This window comes from Gadus chalcogrammus, chromosome 1 (assembly GCF_026213295.1).
Source record: "Gadus chalcogrammus isolate NIFS_2021 chromosome 1, NIFS_Gcha_1.0, whole genome shotgun sequence".
NCBI lineage: Eukaryota > Metazoa > Chordata > Actinopteri > Gadiformes > Gadidae > Gadus > Gadus chalcogrammus.
This window is the reverse complement of record NC_079412.1, coordinates 14,896,962-14,915,174: the sequence shown is the minus strand read 5'-3', so window position 1 is coordinate 14,915,174 and position 18,213 is coordinate 14,896,962. Positions and strand designations below refer to the sequence as shown.

Here is an 18,213-nt window from a genome sequence, read left to right as displayed (position 1 = left end):
TGCATGTCCGGTTGCCCCAGGGCACCAGAACACTTACCAAAGCCTCACAGGCTTGGGGATTCAACTATGGCCAATATTTAAAAAAGGTATTTTTAATTTTATATTTTTTCTCCAGTTTATACTTGCCAATTTTTCATCATCAATGTACGTCGCCTTGGAAAAGGAAGAGAAACTAAATCAGACCACTGGTCAGAGAGAGTAAAATGTTATTAAAGGACCTAGGATGATGAGGCTACATTTAGCTAAGGACCAATGTTCGCAGGTTTGCTCTCTCTACATTCTCAAGTCGCAGCTGATGAAGGCAGACTGGAAATTCAGAGAGATGTTGCACAGAGTTTTGCTGTTTGAGCATAAAAAATTAACAAAGTATACACAACACATTTCTGCACTCTTTATAACTCATGTGAAGTTTCAACCCTTGCCCTTGGCAAAATCCTCTCCTGCACTGTCCCTGCATGTTACATTGTAGTCTCGTGGTTTAATGACCTGCTGCCAAGTGTACAGTCATCATTTAATTAAAACAGCCTTCAAACATGCGTTAAAACCACTCAAAGACAGTCAGTGTGAACACGACAAAGTTGCTCATGTAAAAAAAGAATCAGGGCAAAGCAACATTACAGTAGAGCCTCACTGCTACACTGCTTCTCCATTAAGTCGCCCCTTAAAGATGAAAGAGGCCTGTAGGGCTTCTTGGATGTGTGTTGCATGTTGTGCGTTGTGTGTCACCAATTGCGTGTTGTCTGTGGCATTAAACAATGACCAAAGAAAGACTACTACCATCATACCAGGCCAAGCTAACATTCCAGCGCTGCTATGGCACCCACATGGAGGCGGTCATTATAATGTGACATTCGTACAAGACCTATTCCTTAAAATATATGCATAAAAAACGTAAAGAGATAATACAAAGTAGGCTATCACTGGACTGTCAAACAATTAATAACCTAACATAGATAGGTACTAGTACCATGCAAATGTTTTGACCTTAAAAATCGGATTAGCTGCTTGTTTTCCTGCACCAAACCAAAGAAACATACTCAAATATTAAAAATATTCCAAAACTGCAATGCTACGTCAAACTCAGAAATATGCAAGGGAACTGAATTCACTGTGTTTACCTCAAAGTGAACAAAGAAGAAGAATATTTGAATGTGGGAAAAGTTACCGGTTTTGAAATGTGTTGGATTCAGTATTTATCGCTTGCCTTGAAGGCCTGCAGAGTCTCAGCACAGCCTAACAAAACAGTGATGTTTTGTTAACCCCCCCGCCCCGCTCCAAACACACACACACACACACACACACACACACACACACACACACACACACACACACACACACACACACACACACACACACACACACACACACACACACACACACACACACACACACACACACACACACACACACACACACACACACCACAGATGTGTGGCGCTTGTTGAAAGGCAAACATTAAATTGTCTTCCAAAGAGATCAACCAAAAATAACTCACCTGCAGGAGTGTCTTGGAGGCACAACGCAGCAGATCAAAGGAAGCACCAGGCAGGCAGAGGAGGGAGGAGAGAGGAGAGAGAATACTGCATGAGAAGAGGTCGCCTGAACCCTAACAGCAGACTGCTGGTGCAGAAGATAATATAGTAGATCGTAGACAGATCACATAGTTGATCACAGATACAGCACAGATAGATACCAGATAATAAACGACAGAAACCTTTAGGCTTGTGAAGCGCCTCGTATTATCCTGCTCACTAGGCCTTCACTAATAAGGCTTTTATTAGCCTACCTTCACCTCCTTAATCTGGCCTCATCAACCTCTGTTTTGAAAGGTAGATAATAAAGCATAAAGAAATATATACATTTAAATATATAAAAATAACATAAGAACCATACTATAAAGAACACAAGCATCAACAGTAGCTGATGTGCTTATAGTCTGTGTGGCTCAGGAAATCCTATGCTGACGGTGAGGAAAGATTTGAACTGTTCTTGGCTAATGCTGCCAAGATAACAGATTTTGTCGTCCAGACCACCACCACCTCCATCACCCCCTCTAACTCCACCACCTCTACCACTACCACTTCCACCATCACCACCTCCACCACCACCAGGGCCTGAAGGGAACCCAGCTGCCTGGCCAACAGATGGTCAGCCATCCTGGGCTACAAAACCGCCATTTCTCTGGCCCACTGAAGCATGTTACACTCATATGATAAATATAACATTTCGAAATGACCTCAATGAGAACTTCTACCTGCCAGACGTATATGAATGTTCTATTATCACGTTGTATTGACCTACTGCTACTAGTCAGTATCAGGTTAATAAAACCAGAAGGTAAATGACAATATAAATGTTTAAAAATTGATCAGTTATCTCTATTTTCAATTTGAACTGGTGGATGTTTGTTTATTTACTGCATGGTCAACAAGCATCCCGGTGGGCAGAAGTATAAGGGACACTAGAGAAACCGAGCTCAGTCCATGTGCATCATCCTAACTTGCATATTAACAGCAAGCACGTTCTCGGATTAGTATTCCTTAAAACACTCAACACTAAACATGCCATCACTTCAGTTGATTGGTGTTCAACTCACTCCCGGCCACACAAGCTCCTATCCCCAGCATGCTTAATAGGGTTAGTGTTGGTTCATTTGAACTCTAATTGGCCAAATTAAATGCAGTAAATCCGGTTAGAACCCATTTCAACAAATGGCAGCAATGATTTTTTCTGTTTTGTCAAACAAAACCAGAAATTAATGAATGATGAAACAAAAAAACATTATAGTTAGGACTCACTCGTTGCTGTATGGTCGCGTGTTTGTGTTCCATGTCTCTCTTCTCCATAGCCGAGTCGATGACCAGCTGATCCAGCTGGAAAACAGGGGGCACAATATTAGCCGCTACCGGGCCAATATCAAACAGATACCTCCATCTACGGTCCACAGCTACACTCTGATCCTCGTGGAGAGCCAGAACCAAGTCTGGGGTATCTGGGTCTGGTAATATGTCGGGGCAGAGGCCGTATTGACGGGTGTCGGATTGATCGCTTGTTGATGAGGCAATCGACTGGGTTCCGCTGCCAGTGTTCAGGAAACCAGGTCCACTGCACATAAACCCTCAATATAAAACAACTAGTGTCTCAGCTGGTGTGTCTGAACAGATCTGGGTCACTTAACACCCATGTTGTTATTGTGTGGAGAAAGGATTGCGTTTGGTGATGTGTGGGTGTATTCCAAATCAATAACAAATCAAACAGCTATTTGACTGTGATTATCATCCCTCATGGGGGAAACAATCCTGAGTAGAATATAGTGTATCCGAGTGACAGGGCGCTGCCTTGATTATAGATAGCAAACTGATGGTGTGCTCACCTCAGCAGCCAGCTTCTTCATGTATGGATCGATGGCATCCAGGAGGTTGTAGCCCTGCTGGAACAGGGAGTACTGGGCGTGCATAAAGGACAGCATCTGGGGAAAATTCAGAAGGGGTTCACAATAAGGTGCTTACTGATCCGAGAGCAGCAGGTTGAGCTGATGGTCTGTTTGTCGGGGAGCAAGGTCACTGAACAATCTGTCAATGCATCACAGCAAAACCCTTGCAGTGGTAACATCGGTAGAGGCCACGGTGAGTTATGTATTAGTCATGACAAAATTACTACTTTTTATCATATTCATTCTCATGTTAATCCATAAAATGGTACTTACAGCATCTAGGATTTCAAATTTCTTCTTAGCCTTGAGGACATTGATCTACAGAGAAAGAAGATGGAAAGAAGTGTGCTCAAAGGGACGAGCAAAACGTGAATGCTGTCTGTCGGTAACTTTGCAGTGCCTGGGATACTACCTTTGTTTCCTATCAAATAAAACTCCCTCTAGTGGACACTGTACATTTCAGCTGTGGCTGGTCATGTGTAACATGGAAAGAGAAAAAATAAATAACTGAGTAAAATATAATATCATGAATTATATATGGTCTATAGTGGCCTTATACAAAACCATAACTAAAGTATATATATTATATTAGATCTGGCAACTGGTGTACAATTACATGGATATCTGTTACCTCTGGTATGTATTGCATCTGCTTATCACTAACTTGGGGAACAGACACGCTCCCATTAGCCCCACACCGCATTTAATCAAAGCAATAGAAAACATTGGTGCATAGCATATTGCAACTAATGCAACACCATTATGATATTTTCATTACGTTCAATGAGTCCCAGAGTACAGTATATGTACATTCACACACATCCTACATCTCTCCAGTGCAGAGACCTTTCCCATTGCTGCATCGGGACTCATTTCACAATGACGTGAAAGGGTGCATTGTTTTGGCGGCATGAGGGACGACTGCCAGCAGACACAATGAGGAATGTGGCGAGGGGAGGGAGGGGCGGGCGGGGTAACCTTCATAGTCATTGTGCTGAATCTGTCTCTTTGTACCCGGTAGGCATGCGCCGTGAGCAGAGCAAAGACAAGCCATGCGGCACGCAGACGGCCGCATGCATGGGCACGGAGAACCAGGCCAGGCGCGACGCCATGCAGTCGGGGTCGCCCTCTCCCCCTGTGAGTGACACGCTGACCCCGGTCGGCCGGTCCGACCCGTCTGGCCAGATGTCTGCTGGGTAGCCGCATCATGTGTCTGCGTATGGTGCTTTAGCTGATTTGTTTGTACCCACTCTACGCGCCATATTCAGTGAGATATTGTCGACAAGTAATTTAACGTTCAACATCGCCGCATTTTCGTCAGCCACTTTGTCAGTGGGGTTAGGGTTTTACCTATATGTTATAGATATTTTACACGATATGTTATATTTTAACTTTTTTTACAATAATTTGCTGCCTTGCATTTGTGTATATTTGTGTTTTATATCGACACATCTATAAAATGTAAACTTTCTTTACACAGTCCTTTCAATCTTAAGCAGGATCAATTGTTGCAATAGAAACGACTTCCCTAAAGATGAATAAGATCTGAATCTGAATCTCATGCAGACTAACTTAGAGTGAACATATGACATTCATTTCATAGACATGAATGCGCAGCAGGTCGAGAAGAAGACGCGTCCTGCCCCTGCATGCTACCACCACATGCCATGAAGACCGATGAAGATGTGTGGTGCGATGAAGACGTCGATGCGCGCCGCATGCTCAGTTCCCACCTGTAGAACGTAGTCCAGCGCCAGGTGTCTGAAGCACTTGCGGGTGATGCTGAGCGTGCTGGTGGCCTCCTCCACCTCGTGGGGCTTGTTGCGGGGGGCCTGGGCGTTCTTCACCTGGGCCAGCTCCAGGTCCTCGCGCACGCGGTCAAAGTGCTTCTTGGTCTCCTTGAACTTGCGCACGTCCCTGACGACGAGAGGCACAGCAGGTTGGAGGAAGTGAGCGGGTTTCTCATCAACTCCCTCAACTCTAACAAGAGTTATGTGATGTCTTTTATTTGTATTGTACAGTATTATCTCATCTTAAAACACAGCGGTAGACATGGCAGCTATCTGCATCAAGCTCTAGAATAAAGTATCTAATTTAAATCATAAAAGCAATCGATGTCAGTCATATTCTTAGATATAAATAATCCCATCTTTAGCAAAACACAACACAACTTACTCCTTCACAAAGTTGTGCAGCTGCTGCTTCACAGACCTCTGGGCTTGATCAAAGAGAATCTGGAATAGAATCAGAAGACTGTGAGACTGAGACCGCAGCAGACGATGATGTTTTTAGAGCACACATTGACCCCCAAAATAATAAATATGATACAGACTAACGACACTCTGATGTACAACCAGATGATGATTGTGGCTGTGTGTGTGTCTGCATGCTAATATTCATGTATGTGTGTGGTGCTTGCATTTGTGTGCATGTGGAGGGTGTTTTAATACGGGGTGAGAGATTTTAAAAAGGCGTGTCATCCTGTATCCAATATTCTTACATGGAAGGAATTATATCCTCCGAAATGAATGCACATTTGAAAATAAATACAGCCATCAGTCAGCAATGTGAATTTAAAACCCCTGTGGGAACATCTGAATCATGTCACGCCAACAGGGGGCGACCCGGCACAGTAGCTGTAGAAAGAGCAGGGGGGAAAATGGTGCAATTGTTGTTAAAGAATAAAGATGTAGCAAATATCACCCCGAATCAAATACACCCACGACAAGACAAATACGTACACAGGCGTCCACTTCACCATGTGGAGGCACTAAGTGATTGCTGCTGCCAAGTTTCTGCTGCTGCTGCTGCTGCTTCTAAATAGGTCATTCAGGCACAAGGGGAGGGAGCCAGGGAGCCAGAGAGCGAGAGCTAGACACAGTAAGGATGGAGAAAATAACAGCGAGATGGAGGGGGAGGTGTTCAGTAGAAAAAGCTAAACAATGTGAAGACATTGCAGAGTCTGCATCTAGTGCAGTGTTAAGATATAAATATTTTAAAAACGAATAAACACCCACCGGACAAATTTTCGTGTCTTAAGAAACGGAATGAACACCGACTGCCTGTGTTGAGGTTTCACGTCCTCGCTCCCTGGTTAAGCAACTGACTGCAACTGTGTGTGTTTATAGACGTTTTAAACGTGGTTTGGGCATCTTACGATAAAGATGTTTAATGAAGACGATAAAACGAGAATGAATTCCCCCTAATTGTTTCATTTAAAGGTTAGGGACATATAGAGAGAGCTTAAGATATGAATGTGTTTGAAAGACCTATCCAGTATTTTGTCCTTTGGAACACTATATTGTTTTATACCCTTTCATTTTAACACATTTCAATGGCTAACTCACTCCCCAATGCACCCTAAATCCTCTTTAACAGGTGTGCCTGGCCAAATTAATTATATATTTAACTTAATTTCATTGCTCTATAAACTTCAGTGGATCCCAGGAAAGCAACAGGGGGAGTAAACCACAGCAGAAGAAGTCACCCAGTCGACTGGACACTTCATTCTCCCTCTAATTAACAAACAAAGACATTCCTTAACCACAGAGGTGTATCGCTTCCAACCTGCCATAAATAGTGCAGATAACAGAGCCAGGCCTTCTTTCTACCAGTGCATTCTGCCAGAGAGTTTCTTTCAGACAATTCTGGGACTGTTTTTTCTTATTGCGCGGCGTGCACGCAGACAACCCCCCCCACCGCCTTCCGTCAGCCATAAATCCCCAGTCTGGAGGCGGAGGGGGTACAAGCAGGTCTGGCAGAGCGTGTGTGTGCGCGTGTGTGTGTTTTGTATGGTCAGTTTGTTTGCCTTGATGCCCTTCAACGTGCTGCAGTAAACAGCGAGGGAGGGCTGGTGCCGTGTGTCCGGGAGCACGGTGACACACGTTCGGTGGCCGAGAGCCCGGAGACCAGAGAGGGACTGCTGCTGCTGCTGCTGCTGCTGCTTCTGCATGGCGCTCACGGGGCTCAGGGGAGGAAGATAAGACCGGAACAATCTCTGGATGAGTCCGGAGTGGACAATTTTCTGGCGGCTTATTGTGTTTTGCGCTGGGAGGTCCTCTGTGGGATTTTTTTGCTTTTGTGTCCAACAGCAGTCGTCCAATGAGAAGAAATAGTTCAATAAAAAGCCAAGTTAACTAGCATTCTTGAAACGTGCGGGCAGCGTGCACGGGTGTGGATGTGTTTGTGGGGCGTGCACGGCTGAGGCTGCAGCTAAAAGTGCTGAGAAGTTTCCTGGCCCCGGAGGACGGTGCAGCCTCCAGCGCTGCAGGTCTTTGTTGGGCAGCAGACTGTGGCTGTGGTAATTGGACCAAGATGCCACAGGTGCTGAGCAGAGTGTAAGGGACTGCAGTCTGGCAATGAATTATTAAACAACATATGTGTATAATGATTGAGCCAAGATTATCAAGCCACTGAGTGTATGTTTTGTGTTGGCATGAAAGGCTTTATTTTATTTAACTGAATTCTCCTTTTATGTAGTGCAGCCGGATATGTCGCTAGGATACGTTGCAACATCTGGACGATCAATCAACGTGTGATCAATCCAGAACATGCCTTCCATACAAGTTCTGAACACCTACCAAGAACAGTCGAACATTAGAGACGCAAAGGCATTGTAAAACGAGCCACATGTAGGCTACACTTGACAGACTAGCGCCACCCGATATCACGTCTCAGGAATGGGGGTGCGGCCACGCGATCACAATGGGCTGCTGTATTTAATGGTTCCCGTGAACCTTGTGAAAGTCCCCGCTGCTTCCGCTGGCATGTTGGGACACGGTAAAGCGCCACACCGCACTGACGACAGACCCGGCAGCTCTGATGTTCATTCAGCTGGAAGCCATCAATGTTGAGCTTCAGAAAGGGCTTGATGCTCTCAGTGCTAAAAAAAAGAGAAAGCTTCTGGTGGTATGGATGAGATCAGAGAATGATCAAATGCCTTATATATTACGAACGTCACATTGGGACTCGCCGCGACCCGATGTGTCTTCCCATGGGACCAATGTGAAGGCCAATGTTGTCTGCTGCTACAGGAGTACACTCCTCTGTTCTGTAGGGTTCCTCTCCAGGAGGCTCATTAAAAGTGCATGGTGCTGCTTGAGGAACAGGCAACCGAGATCAAGCTAGTTATTTTGGCGTCATGGCCTTACACTCATGCCTAATGGATGTTAAGAGAGTTAAGAAGGGGTCAATAATTGATTAAGTATTCATTCACGCTTCAATTGCGTACGGAATGTTGGTTCAAATCTGTCTATGTTTACGTGTCTTTCTAATCTGAAAGGGGGAAAATAAATGATGTTGTGAAATCCTCGGGATTGAAAATTACACCCAGTCTCTGAGCCAAAGTAACAGGAGCTGCGCTTGGCCTGTGCTTTGACATTCGTGCAAACAGAGCAGTTTTCTTTCTGTTGTGTGGTATTGGACAGCCAATTGTGTGGCAATGGGGAAACCAAGCTATCAGGAGATGGAGGTAAGAGCGCAGGGCCAGAGGCACACCTATTCTGAACTGGTGTGCTCGATCAACACAAGCTCGTGGCCACGTGTCAGAGCGAACACGTGCTACAGGATGTTCTTTCTCTTGAATAATGCCGAGCGTGGTGAGGACACTTGGATCTGACCATCACAAGGGAAGTTAGCTGACACACAGAGAATTCCCATGATGCCCGGCGGACTCCTATAGCATTCTGGAGTGCACACTGTGTAGGGCCGGCCCAGTGGCAGCTGCATTGCTTACACATGGCCACACAGCTGGACATCCATCAGAAGTTCCAGGTCCTAGCATTGTCATATCTTATTTAAAGCCAGCACCGCGAGAGCAGCGTACCTACAATGGGAAGGATCCACACATTCTAGCTAATTTTCTAAACTTAGTTAGTTCAAAGCATCAAACAAAATTAAGCACAAGATAGAAATGACACAACGTTTTAGAGCCTGGGTCCAGGCAATCAAATCCTTTACGGGAATAGATAAAAAGGCTGTCCTCGCTGTTCGCCCCAGAGGAGGTCAAATCGTTGCTACTATCATTACCATGTTTTGATTTGAATCTCAGTTGATTCTCTCATGTCACTTTAACGTTAGACTCCGCCGCACATGGCCCAATTGCACATTACATGACGGCAGGGACCGAAAGTCTCAGAGTCTCTCTTTTCCCTCCCCCCCTCTCTCTCTCTTTTCTCTCTCTCACACAGCCAATAGTATGAACGTCCGGCCAGAGCCGTCCATCTAATGGAGGTCTGGTGGGCGGGAGGAGCGGAGCGGCAGAGCAGGCTGGGCTCCGTGGGTCCAGACCAACTGGTCCAGCACCCAAATCCTCTCAGGCACGGGTCCGTCTCAGAGACGGCTATAGAAGACCACCGAGCAGACCGAGAGTCAGAGCCCAAGGCGGACAGATGGACAGGGCAGACAGACTGGCCTGGCACTTGTTTATAGATCAACCCAAAAGGTTCAAAGTAGCCATGACAGACGGCCGCAACCCAGAAGGGAGTCATAGTCGCTGTACTAAGCAGAAAAACACAGATCCCTTCATGTGGTGGAATATGATTATATTAGGATTATGATTCATATTTATCGGGATTACGTCTGCGATTTTTAGCCAACAGACTCGCTTCATTGGAGCTATTTCAGGCTCGCTCAACCAACGCATGTCAAAGAGTCTAGTCTGTATGATGGATGTTAAAGACAGACACCATGTCCAATATTTATATTTAGCCTTATAAAATACATTAGGGCATTCTGTTCCACTTCTCCCCACTCTCTCACTCTCTGCCTGTCTGTCTTTTGGTCTGTGTGACCGTCTGTCTGTGTAGCCTGAGGGTATACAGTTCCTTTCATTTTATGGGTGTTGGCATTTAGATCCATTCAGGTCATCACACACAAACATACTACCCCCCCTCCACAGACACAGTCACGAACAACCCCAGGGCACGCTGTAAACATATGGGGACGCTCCTGCTCTGCACATGGGGTGTGAAAGCACTCTGGTGCTCTGCGTGACATGCGAGGGTCATGCAGGGTTATAACTGGGGTCCTCTGTGGGAGCCTGGGTGCAGGGCAGTATAATGCACACAGGAGGTCATCCCGCCTAGTTTTCGGTGTGTTCGTCTGAGCCTGGTTTAGTTGTGCTGTGATGTATTGACCAAAATTCATAAGTGGGTTTTCGGGATCCACTTGTCGCCGTCATTCATCGTTATGTCCGATTATCATCAGTACACGAGACACGTGACGTGTAAACAAAGCAAGGCTTATATTGCTAGTTTTCAGCTGCCACACAGGAAGCATGGTGACAGCCTAGGACATGCACAACAGCCCGTGATGAAATAAATGGACGTGGAACAGTGTTCATATCGCCGAGGGTGATGCTACACACCCACGGTGCTTCCTCCACACCAGCGTCACACATTAGCACTAACACGGGGGTGAGGACGGGGACTGAATCACTGGCGCTCCGGTCCACTGAGACGCGACTCTCTGTGGGGGAACATATGGTGACAGTGTGTGGGAACACACAGACTTACCATGTGGTAGTTGACAATTTCTTGGAGGCTCTCCCCGCACTTTTCCAGGCACTCCTTCAATGAAAATAACACAACACAAAAGGATTCAGCGCATTGTATCAAAGGGCTCCCTAATGAGATCATAGCTAGTTACAGACTGTAAAGTTGAAACAGAGTTGAATCTGCAATTATAATATGGAGCTCTAGCGCCTAGCTATACTGTATACATTTAAATACACTTCATTGCACACACATACACGAGAATGCACGCGCACACACATTCTAAAATCAAAATTTGAGGGGGAGACTGGATCTAGGAGTATTATTGCAGATCAGACCACGTTTTTACAATGGAAAGACAAATAGAAACGCCACTTTAACAAGAAAGTCAGAACTAGACATGAAGCTGCAGCCAAGAAGCCTTTTAATAGCACTAGTAACGGTATGCTCAATGGCAGCGGCATTGCGTCTGCTTCTGCTGGACAGCTCAGAGACTCTGGAGCCTGTGACTGAAGCAACCCTCTAAAAAGTGGGTTTTTGGGCTTCATCAGATCACCGCTGGTTAGTCCTTTTATATCGCCACCCCAACCCTCCACCCACACACTCTCCCGAACACACACAAACACAGGTAATATTTACATCATGGATAATTCTGTGTAGAAATCCTTAGATCAAATCACAAAGTTTAGAAGAGAAAAACCATGAGGCCCCAAGGGAGGTATGACATCATGGGTCTGCGGAGGACACCCCTACCGAGATCATCTCGTCCTTCTTGCACTGCTGGGACAGGTCCCGGATCCCGTTGACGAAGAGCTTGTTGGCGTTGACGTAGGCCTTGCCCGCCTCTATCATCCCGCTGCATAGCTTCACCAGCTGGGAAGGACGAGACGGACGACAGGTGTCATTAGGGTGCGATCATCTATGCATAGCTACCATACCATTGTGGTCACCTTGACAACGCTCTCCTAAAATCAGATACAGCAGAACAGTGTGGGGGAGGGGATGGGGTGGAAATAGGTCGGTGGAGAAACAGAGTGAGACTTTTTGGAAACTTTATCGGTGGGATCTTCTTCATGGGACTGATCTTGAGCTGTTTGGGCCGCAGTGTCTCGTTTTGGCATTACACACATCAGCCGCAGCCCACAAGAGTTGTACTTCCAGAGTAGGAAAAAAACATTTCAAACAATTCCCCACATTGAGGCTCAACACATGGTTAAAGAAAACACTGTGGGTCGGAGCAGTTGCATGTTGTCTAACTAAAGCTGCGATTAGCAATTTCCGATCGTGCCGTTTTCATATGCAGTGGCTGGGGTTCATTATCCAATGTGGCCAGTCATATATCAGCCTGACACACAAGCTTACGCTACAGATGCTTACTCTACACATGCTAACGCTACACATGCTACATGGTAGCCTCCAGTGGTAAATCCAAACCAGAGGCTAGGGATTTGCTGTGGTCGTCTGTTGTGACAGTCATGTCTGAGATGGGTTTGGTCTCATACATCTATCATATCATATTAGTCGTTGTTGCTGTGTGTGTCACTAAACATATACAAATATTCGCTGTCTAGATAAAATCTGCCGGATAGTTTCTACACGGTCATGTACTTTTCAAAATGAGTATGTAAGCGCTTGTTTTTTTAATAACGTTTATTTTGTTGTCATTTTATCTGCCATAAAGCCATTTTCAGGATTGTTTTGCCTGTGTTTGTAGCTGCTGGGGCTGAGAGCAAAGGAATAATGTGCGCATGGACATTTGCAGAAGTATGCATTACCAATCCCATTTAATGGATTTCAAACCAGCGTTAATTCCATTAAGGAATATGATTTAATACGTTAACTCAAACTTTACTAAATTAACCACATCTATAAACAGTCATATTGCACTACATTCCAGGTTTACATTTACTTCAACTTGTGTGTCCCAATACGACAGTGAAAAAATATTGAGTAGATATGTAAGACGATAAATAATACTATTGAAGTATTTCACCCCAGCCTGTGCAGGGAGAACGACATAGGATTAGATCACTCTCTCTCTTTCCCCAGCAGGAGCCCTGGAGTAGCAATGAATGAGCTTTTATTCCCACCTGTTGTTTCTTACAGTAAAAAAGGCGGGAATAAAAGAGCAGATCAGAGTTTGACAGTTGGAGTCACACTACTTTACTGCCCATCTGTGTCTCCAACAGTAGGACACTGTGTTCGACTGACTGTTGCGCCAGGATTAACAGAGTGAAAGAGTTGACAGGGCTTTTTTGTAACTACTTAGCCCACAGCTTAGCTAATAGCATATTCTGAGCATCAACATTAAACCGACCATTATGAAACTAATGTAAAATGTTGGAATTTATTATTTTGTGCCTACAAACAAATGAACAGCCAACTAAATATACATTATATACTGTCTGATTAACATGTTCTTTTTGGACCGGGACGCAGTGGTCCACAACAAATCATTGGAGGGAAGATACAAACGCATCGTCGACTAAATAAGTTCCAAATGTCCTCCCGCTAATATAATCCAATTTACAAACCCTGAAATTGGATTAGGTTCCCTGCTGCAGAGCACATTAACCAGCCTCTAAACAACGTCCACCACCAACGTGTTGTGCAAAGACCATGATGTACTTCTTCTTCCATCGGACTTTGTGACCGTGTCCCATAAATGGACCCTACGTGCGACCGGTCAGAGCGAGCTGAGTGGAGAAGTACAGCGGTGATGGTGCTGAAGGACCGATCCCGGCTCTCATGGACAGGATTGTAACCCAAGGTCAGAGACCAGATGGAACTTGTGACATGAGTAATACAGGAAACGCATCTGGCTGCCTGCTGAGGCAGAAACAGGATGGAATAGAAGACATCCTCGCACAGTTAATTTTCACCGTGTCAATGATTCCCATCTTACCGTTGCAGCACATTGTGGCAAGGTATTACACAATGTCCAGCTCCTCTTTAGGGAGGCCAGCCGAGAGCACAGAATGGCAATGCATTTGAACAGCTATGCTAGGGCTCATCGTGGATGACTTGTGATGTGACTCAATGGAAATAATGAGTCTATTTGAAGTAGTCCTGGATCAATTGGCAAATTCTGGCAATTCATTTTTTTACAATGATTTTGGGGGTATTCTAAATTGAATCTCCCTGAACAAAGTGTAAATCTAAAAGCCATATTAGTGTATCTATTTCAGTACATTGTATAGCTACAGCATGGATTTGGTAGCCATGCGGTGTCAGTACAAGTCTAATTTCCTCCCACCCTGGTCTTGTGATTGAAAATTGTAACAACAACAGGTTGATAATATTATTCATGTAGATGGAAAAACAGGGACTTGGTGATCGGACCATATTGGAAAACGAAATGTTATGGACACATATTTAGTGAAATCCCTTACCTTGTCAAGTTTAGCTTCGATCTCAACCACCTCAGACTCCACCTCATCGATATTTGCCCTGTAAAACATAAACAAAATGATAACCATTATTAAGAGTACCAGCAAAATGAACACAATCAATCCAAACTCAATCCCAAATGGCACAGTTTATCAATGATCCCGTTGTGAAATTATTGGTTCCCTACTGGGACCCCTCAAAAGCGGGCTCCGGTTCCCACATCTTCAGAAACCCTGATGACAGTTCAATACATTATAAAAGGACATTTTGAGAAAGAGGAGCCTCAGACCCTTGACAAGTTGTCGTGGCAGCCACAGCGGGCCAGGATCCGGCTGTGCTGCTCAGCAACCGTTTAAGCGGGCCAAGACGCCATCCCAGAAGCCCTTTCAGCTCAGGCAAAACCCAGTGACAGATGAGCTCTTCCTGTCACGAGGGGGTTGGTGTGCACAGCTGGCCCCCTCAGCCCACCACAAGCACCACTAATACAAACACTCGCACCAATACCAGCGACACCGCACCCAAAAGCATGTGGAGCCTGCATTGCAAGTGATTTACGTGCAGGGGGAGACCACTAGACTGATGTATCCCAGTCAAGAAAACAGTTCAACAACACTTAAACAGCAGCTGCAGCTGTAGGGCGGGCTCCCCCGCTGCTGGGGTTGGTGTCAGAGGGAGTGGGAGGATTATGTATGGCTCTGTAGCCAGTTGAACCGGTCTCTCACCCTCAGTCACCCCGTTACTGAGCAGTGATGTACCGTGTATCCCTGTAGGCCATGCTCCTACGTTCACTACCCGCTGCACTCTTGATCTGTCTGGATTCATTTAAGAGTTGTTCTGTGGATTATTCTAGCCCTTTACTGTATGAGGAATTGCTTTTTAAGACAATAACCATAGAGGGTTGGTTCTTTTCCTCATTGATTAATCAATGGATAATTTTTTCGATGAGACAATGAATCATTTAGTCATGTAGTAAGTGTCAGTAACGGCAGAGTCGCAAGAAACCCCAGCGAAAAAGAATGTCCTAAAATTGTTAGTGACAATGAAATGTGTGGAAATCTAGACCCAAATTGAATTCAGTCAAAATGTAATATTCGGAACTGTATTAGCCAGCTGGAATGGAAAGTACACGCAAGAGAAGGAGACCTTTACACATAATAAGACAAAGTAAGAAGTTATTTTTTTCGTATACTTCTATCTCCACAGTTCCTTATGCATTCAGACCATACATTGTGTTGATTTGTCCAGTTACCCACCTGATTTACACCGCATGTTATAGCAGTAATAGTATCTAAACAACAGCACAGTGTTGTAGGCTTCAGCAGAGCTTTATAAATATATCTCCCTCTCATTCTCTCTCTGCCTCCAACTCCCTCTGCCTCACTCTGTAACTCTCTCTCTGGTGCTCCCACGTTTGGACATGTTCATAATGAGGAGAGTGGGACATGGAGTGCACGATTTTGAATATCTGTGGCATATCAGCAATGATATAGATCTCTCTCTCTCTCTCTCTCTCTCTCTCTCTCTCTCTCTCTCTCTCTCTCTCTTTCTCTCTCTCTCTCTCTCTCTCTCTCTCTCTCTCTCTCTCTCTCTCTCTCTCTCTCTCTCTCTCTCTCTCTCTCTCTCTCTCTCTCTCTCACTCTCTCTCTCTCTCTTTCTCTCTCTCTCAGGATTAGCTGCTCGGCTGGGCAGAAGCATACCCAGGGGTAGAAGGATGGCACTTGCCTGTTTTCTCTCCACCCCCACAGCCCCAATGTTTGTACTGTACTGTGTGTGTGTGTGTGTGTGTGTGTGTGTGTGTGTGTGTGTGTGTGTGTGTGTGTGTGTGTGTGTGTGTGTGTGTGTGTCTGTGTGTGTGTGTGTGTGTGTGTGTGTGTGTGTGTGTGTGTGTGTGTGTGTGTGTGTGTGTGTGTGTGTGTGTGTGTGTGTGTGTGTGTGTGTGTGTGTCTGTCTGTCTGTCTGTCTGTCTGTCTGTCTGTCTGTCTGTCTGTCTGTCTGTCTGTCTGTCTGTCTGTCTGTCTGTCTGCGTGCGTGTGAGTGTGTGTGTGTGTGTGTATGACTATGCATAGTGTGGGTGTGTGTGGAAGAGAGGAAGTGTCTATCTAAGCCGACTGAAAGCATACATAATTGAAATAATCAATACCATCTCACTCCTCAATGAGACTGTTATTGTAACCCCGGCTGGGCCCAGACCTCATGCAGCCCGCCACACCCAGGGATAATCCTGCAGCACGCCGACGCATAATATTTTCATTGCTGATGTCATTTTTGAGGCAGCCCTTTAATATGTGATAACATTAGGGCCTTAATGGGGTCCTGCTTTTTTAGGGCGGTGGAAAGGCGGATTCTTCTCTCCTATGAGGCAATAGGAGGCCCTTCTCCTAGCTGATGAAATCGTTCACTCTTTTGGATGAAGGCTGTGTTCAAATCAAAGGCATTTACTTTTCACTCTCATTTCCACACAAACCACTCGGTGGAGAGGGGGGGAACCAGGCCGTAGGTTAAACGTGTGCTTCTCTCCCAACTACCAAGTCCAACTACCAAGTTATGGAGGAAAACTCTATCTAGCAGTTCACCTCCCAGATGTGTATGGTGGGCTGGGCATGGATGCTGGCTTGGAGGACAGCTGCTCCCGTCGGGCCCGTTGGGCCCCGGGCCCTAACCCCCCCTCACTGCCCCCCCACATGCCTCCCTTAATGGATGCACAAAGCACCCAGGGTATGTAGCCATGGCAACCATCCCCAAAGTGGGCCGCATAGATCCTGGGTGCGGTTGTAAACTTAGCCCTCGCCCGCCTTACCCGTTGCAGAGGCTAGCTAGAGGAGGTTATGACTCATGGTCGTGGTGTGGTGGTGATGGCCAGAAGGGTTCATCAAAAGCTTTTTATAGATCTTGGTAGAAAACGTATTGATTCGCCGGTACCAAAATACATTCTGAGTGGTGTTTGAAATGCATGTCGTTACTTAGCCCTGCAAATACTGAAAAAACAAAAAAAACACAGCAAGGAAATCCATTATTTGAATTGATCATCACGATCAAAGTCAACTACATTTGCCAAGTAGATTAAAAATATAAAATGAATTTGGACTGCAATAGTGGAACTGTTTACATGACACGGACCGCTGAAGTAGAGAAAGAGAATAAAGGCAATAATAAACAGTGAGATTGTGCTGAGCTGGCTGGACGCTGGCTGTTCCTGGCCTGCTGGCATGCTGACTGAGCTTTCAAAGTGGAAGGAATGGAGTTTTTTTACAAGGCCAACGTCCCTAGGAGCAATGTGCAGAACATCTCTGTTTCTCCTTATTTTAGAGACACTTTACATTCTTTACCAGAATCACATTTCTTGTTTGAATGTAGACTTGAGAGACTTCAACAAGGCAATTTGCCTCCATGGAAAGAGTAGTTTGAGTACAAGTCTGAAAGGCTTTTACTCCTTAAATTGAGTTCTGAGTGGTCTAAAAAGGAGGAGGATTTAGGATTTCCTTCATAGCCTATATATCAGTAACTGACACTAGGTTTGACCATCCCCATCTTGAGGCCTGCCTAAACACCATCGCTCTCTCTGGACTGGATGGCTTCATAGGATAAAGCAGTGTAGAAGCCTTGCCAGATGGTGTTCAACAGTCCTACCCAGACAGTGAGTCCTCAACAGTCAGCCATGGCTTCAAAACCCCAGAACTGCAGGGCTCACCAACTGAACCTCCTCAGCAGGGGGAAAACCCACGGAGGAGACGCAGCCGTCAGTGAGCAATAGGGTAGTGGCGGTGCTCTCATGCCAGCGTACAAACAAGACCAGCTGTACAACAGCCTGGATGCTATCTTCAAGTGATCATTGCAATCCCAATGCCTTCCAGATTACCAAGATGTTGTTCTCTCCCTCTCTCAGAGTCGCTTTGGGAG

General features: G+C 45.5%; 1 protein-coding gene across 2 annotated transcripts in view; it reads right to left on the bottom strand.

Annotated features, from left to right (window-relative positions):
* The window catches only part of acap3a (ArfGAP with coiled-coil, ankyrin repeat and PH domains 3a), a 52,650-nt gene that overhangs the window by 17,901 nt on the left and 16,536 nt on the right, over positions 1-18,213 (bottom strand). For both annotated transcript variants that reach the window (XM_056591304.1, XM_056591297.1), the window contains exons 2-10: positions 14,319-14,376; positions 11,680-11,799; positions 10,948-11,001; positions 5,609-5,667; positions 5,167-5,350; positions 3,707-3,751; positions 3,374-3,469; positions 2,799-2,873; positions 1,496-1,507 (exon numbers count right to left, since the gene is read on the bottom strand). In XM_056591304.1, the coding sequence (XP_056447279.1) occupies positions 1,496-1,507; positions 2,799-2,873; positions 3,374-3,469; positions 3,707-3,751; positions 5,167-5,350; positions 5,609-5,667; positions 10,948-11,001; positions 11,680-11,799; positions 14,319-14,376 (703 nt within the window). The remainder of the gene's footprint in view (positions 1-1,495; positions 1,508-2,798; positions 2,874-3,373; positions 3,470-3,706; positions 3,752-5,166; positions 5,351-5,608; positions 5,668-10,947; positions 11,002-11,679; positions 11,800-14,318; positions 14,377-18,213) is intronic.